The sequence below is a fragment of the Micropterus salmoides genome, unplaced genomic scaffold (assembly GCF_014851395.1).
Source record: "Micropterus salmoides isolate LMB-PRFRI ecotype aquatic unplaced genomic scaffold, ASM1485139v1 Ms_hic_scaffold_8, whole genome shotgun sequence".
NCBI classification, from domain to species: Eukaryota; Metazoa; Chordata; class Actinopteri; order Centrarchiformes; family Centrarchidae; genus Micropterus; species Micropterus salmoides.
In genome coordinates, this window is record NW_024044570.1 from 20,175,780 (window position 1) to 20,180,696 (window position 4,917).

The window sequence follows — 4,917 nt, forward strand, 5'->3', positions numbered from 1 at the left end:
AGAAAAGGCATTTTCAGGAGAACATGACATTCAATTTGAATGAAAATGTAAAAGTAAAAACTAAAAGTAAAAAGTATGCCACGAAGAATTAAGGCAGTCCTGAGGGCATAAGGGGGTCCAACCCGGTGCTAGCGAGGTGTACCTAATAAAGTGGCCAGTTTTAAAGTAGTTGTGTACTTGCAGAAAGTGACATTTGTGATTATTTTTTTCACCAGACAGCAATTTCAAGTGTCAAGTTCTCAATGTAGGCAGGAAAAGAGCAATGTCCTGTTCAAACAACAGCTCATATTTTGACCATACGAGTCTTACAGTGTTTTTTTTTGTTTGTTTCTTTTCTTTTTTATTTCAATAGTAACATTCACAGCTGATGGTGCAATCACCACACCAATGACCAGGAACTAAGTCAGCCGTGTAGATACAGGTTATTTTAACAACGTTAAAGAAAGGTTTGACATGTGGCTGACATTCTGCTTCCTTATCATATGAATCCCCAACACACCTTTAGCATACACCATACTCACTCAGCAGTGTCAGAACAGCACAAGCAGAAAAATGGACAAATTCCAGTCAAATGTGACTATACAGATTATATTCTGTCCTGCAACTAGATCATGCAGCTCTTCCAGGAGTTTAAACCTAGACTGCTCAGATAGAGAGGGGTTTTCCAACACTCTATCACAACAAGACAATTTCAGGGAAACACAAGTCTGAGGAGAGACACTGTACAACTGTGATGTGTGAGGACCATTTTAATCTTTTACCACTGGGATGAAAATGCTCTACACAGTAAGAATAACAGTCTGACACATTTATGTGGGCACATACTGTATTTGCGCGTGAGCGCTCATAAATTCCTTGGAGGCTGCCGACTCCATCCCATCACGCTCCATCATTCTGCCTTCCTCTTACTGACTGTCTCTGATGTCAGCCCAAGAACAGCTACTAGTGTGTGACCGTGTTTACTGTTTATTATTGGAGAGGAATTCATTCCAGTCAAGAGGAAAGGTTAAGTTAATCCAGGCTCTGACAGAAAATATCTCTGATGCTTTGTCACAGTAAGTCAATGGCATAGCTTAGCAGAGACACTACATGAAAAACAGCGAGAACTCCCTGTATAAAAGGACAATATCTGTCGCAGTTACAAATGAAATTCAAAATTGGATTATTTGCAATATTTTAGTGCATTTAAATCCCTCCAATAGTAGAAATACAGTATAAGAGTAGAGGCTACATTTAGTTACTGTATTTCACATATTAGCTTCAAAACTATTCTGAATATGTGAAAATGAAAGAAAAGGAGAGGCAATACGTACAAATGTATTAATTTACATAACAGCATTATCAGGCAGTAATATCCTGTGTATTCACAATGGTACTTTACAAATGGTCTACTTGAAAATGGAATAAAAACTACAGTAATTTGAAAGTCATGTATATTATTACACTATTTGTAACTCCCTAACATCAGGCATCAAACATCTTCTTCCTGCCCTCCATACCAGACATGGCTTCCACGTTCTTACGCCAGTCACCCACCTCCATGTTCAGCTCCTGAGATGGAAAACACATGGACCATTAGGCCTTTGCAGTTTCTTTCTCTGTAAATAATTTGAATATGCATATGTCTGCTTAAGTAGCCGTACCTTCTCTTGTTTTATGTCCTCTTTCTTAACAGCCCTTGTTTCTGGATCCAAAGAGAGCTTGGATGAGCGTTTTGAACTCTTTTTGTTGATGTACTACTATTTTAATGTTTTTCATTTCATTTAAATCAGGTTTGTCATGGTGCGTGACATACATCTCTGTTGTTCTTAATGACTTTGGACTCATAGTCGTACCGCTCCACATCCACCATTTCAATCTTTGCATGAATCTGCTTACACAGTTTCTACAACACAACAGCAAACACAAATATCCACACTATGTTTAAGAACAGGAATAAGACACTTGATTACTGTTTCTACATAATCTTGTATGTTTAGTCTTAGGGCTGTAACCTGCTATGCTTTACCTCTGTTTTTTTGTGATCCTCACCTGCAGGTCATCCATGTTTAAACCAATGAGCTGCAGCGGTGGAAGCTTCTCTCCCAGGTAGCGAACCTTCTCTTCCTCTCTTGCAGCTTTCTCTGCCTCCAGCTCTTCTGTCGCACGAGCCAGCAAGAGGATCTGGATGAGTCAAAGTCAACATGGAGAGAAGTGTGGGAAATGTGGGTACATAATCAGCACATATAGTTTTCCTCTTCGCAGATTTGTTTGTTTTTAAGAATTGTTTACCTTCAATGAGAGCTTGCGGGAGGCTGAAATCTTGCATTTGAGCTGAAAATAATGCAAAATATGACATATTACACCTGGCCTTTTAGTTATAATGATGCAAAGACCCATAGTTGAGGTTCCTAGTACCTCTTTGTGGAATAGCCTTTGACTTACTATGTACCTTAGCATCTCACTAGACAGCAGCACCTTGAAATACCCAATATTTAGCTAAGAATCAGGGTTTCTTTCTTGTTTAAATGCATCCGATCTTATGATGGTATGACCTATTTACTCTGTAATACTGTTTTCTTTCAGAGAAGCTGCTAAGCTGAGTGAAAAGATTCAGTCATTCAAACATGTAAACACAACTATTATAGGTTCAAAACATTGTCAGTTCAAAAAACTATTACTACCTTTGCCTCTGCCTTGGGGGCCATGGGTGATGGTGACTCTAATTGTTTTCCCCAATTCTTTAGGTTAGATAGCATTGTAAGATGTGCAGGCTGTAACTTACATCACTTTGATGGCCATGTGGAATTTGTTGGACCACAGAAATTAGAGACACACAAGCAAACAATAAACACTGGTATTATTCTGAGATAAAAATGCTTCATAGGCCAGTAAACACTCAAATTTTTACTTTTAAATGGTGTGATGACAGAACTTACTCATGAGACATTGTTGAGCCTTTGAAAAAGATTATTAAGATGTTGTCAGATTTGAAAAAAATAAGAAAAATGTCGAGTGATAAATATAAAAAGACATCTCCAGCTGCAGACCATAAATGTACAAGCATAAAAAATCAGAATGGTGTTTAACGGCAGTTGCCTTTTATATGTTAAACCAAAGATCCTTCATTGAGAAGACAAATCACTCCACTAACGCTTCGGGTTTAAAAAGGTGAAAGATGACCTCTCCATCTTTGAGTAGCAGGTTTCTATTGAAAATGGGTGACATCCAGCTGCTACCCGTCTTTGCAGCTGCGTGTGTGAACACAACTTCATTTCCAGATCAGCTTTTTCCTTCTTTTCCCTCAAAGTCAACAATTCCTTATAGGGCAATTCACTATCTACAATGAAAGTAACACACAGTCACATTCTGCTATTCATAAAAATCTGGCTTGATTTATTCTGAGACAATTATCATCAAATCCTATTCATGACAAAAATCCTACACGGAGCTCTGAATATTAATATTTGTTTCCAAGTTACACACAAATCTTTTAAAAAGAGTATTATATTGATGTTAAAAACAGACTCTCAGCAGCGGTTACCTTGTCTGGATGACATCTGCGGTACCTTGAAACAAGGACATAGTGAGCTGTCTTCTCTTTTTCCAACTTCTCTAATGGCTGCTTTTGTGACGCCTCCCAGCTCTCAGTCAGGAATGAATGGTCGGTCACCAGGATTAACGGGAAAGCTCTGCTTGTTAACTCAACAAGTCTTTACTGACTGACATGATTAGCACCTTTGTTGGAAATGATAATGTCCTACTAACAGACAAAATTAACCCCAGTCTGACACTAAAATTAAGCATTACTGTTAATTCAAACTCTGGACTGTGTCATCTGAGAGGAACAGAAAACAAAATATGATCCAATATTCCTCATAGTGTAGGCCTACCTGTGTATGCAACACATTTGTGAACCTGCTCCCAATAGTTAAAGAAGCACATTTTTGTAACCTTCTCTCTTCGGTTTGAATTGCAAACAGGATGCATTTATATACGACTAAATCACTTTTGGGTTGTAGCGTGTGTGTTTGTGACATGATTAATATTTGTATATTATGATGCAGAAAGTAAATATCGGTTTCTTCTTTATGACACATAGCTGTTAACCATCCTTTAAAGGTTAGAAAGTGTTGACCTTGATGGTGTCACCCCCCTCTGACGTGCTCCATTTCTGTGAGAGACCGCATGCAACATAACCTTCACACTACTATTTTGGGATCAACAACTCCCTCGTCATCTTCCTATCCCTTTGTAATTATTTCACGTATTGTAATGAACAAGGGGCTAGTAACTTTAGCTATTTAAGGAAAAATGGAAGCTTTAAAATGGGTCCAGGTCATAATATTAACACATACAGACACACACAGATAGTCACACATTTGTAACCTAATCTTGAGCGATGACTCCTTTTCACAGTTCCAGGGATGGCACATACATTTGTCTTCATAGATACATACAGACCAAAAATACCAACCTATGGTGTGACTTCCCCCACTGGACAGCAGTGACAAGCTGTAGGCTCTGTGATTTAATTCAGACAAATCCACCTGGCACAAAGCTCAGTATTTCATGACAAACAGGCATTGGCCAGCACTTCAGAAAGCAAAGACACAAGTGTGGCATTTCTTGACAATAGGGGGGGAAAAAAGAAAAAACATACACTTGTCTATTTCTTTATCAATGTAAATAAATAAATAAAACATACCAACAGTAAAATTGAATAAGCTAAACAATAACAAGACTGAGCAATAACACTATACATTGCAAAACACAGAGGCATTCAATTTACAGCAAAGATTTAGTACTGGATTCCCCCGAGCAGTGTTACGTGGAAGGTGAGGAGTGACCAGGTTGTTAACGATGCGCATGCCCAAGACAAATCCTAACGCTGCCTTTAGGTAGTTTCAGAATATGGTAGTTAACAGCGTACGTAGC

At 38.4% G+C, this 4,917-nt stretch overlaps 1 protein-coding gene across 1 annotated transcript; it reads right to left on the minus strand.

Moving 5' to 3' along the window:
• Nucleotides 1–347: 347 nt before the first annotated feature.
• Nucleotides 348–2,987, minus strand: tnni1c (troponin I, skeletal, slow c). The gene is given in 6 exon segments (XM_038706387.1): nucleotides 348–1,551; nucleotides 1,644–1,749; nucleotides 1,782–1,885; nucleotides 2,032–2,163; nucleotides 2,272–2,313; nucleotides 2,664–2,987. Coding segments are annotated over 6 exon segments (546 nt in total). The 5' UTR covers nucleotides 2,739–2,987; the 3' UTR covers nucleotides 348–1,464.
• Between the last annotated feature and the right edge of the window lie 1,930 nt (nucleotides 2,988–4,917).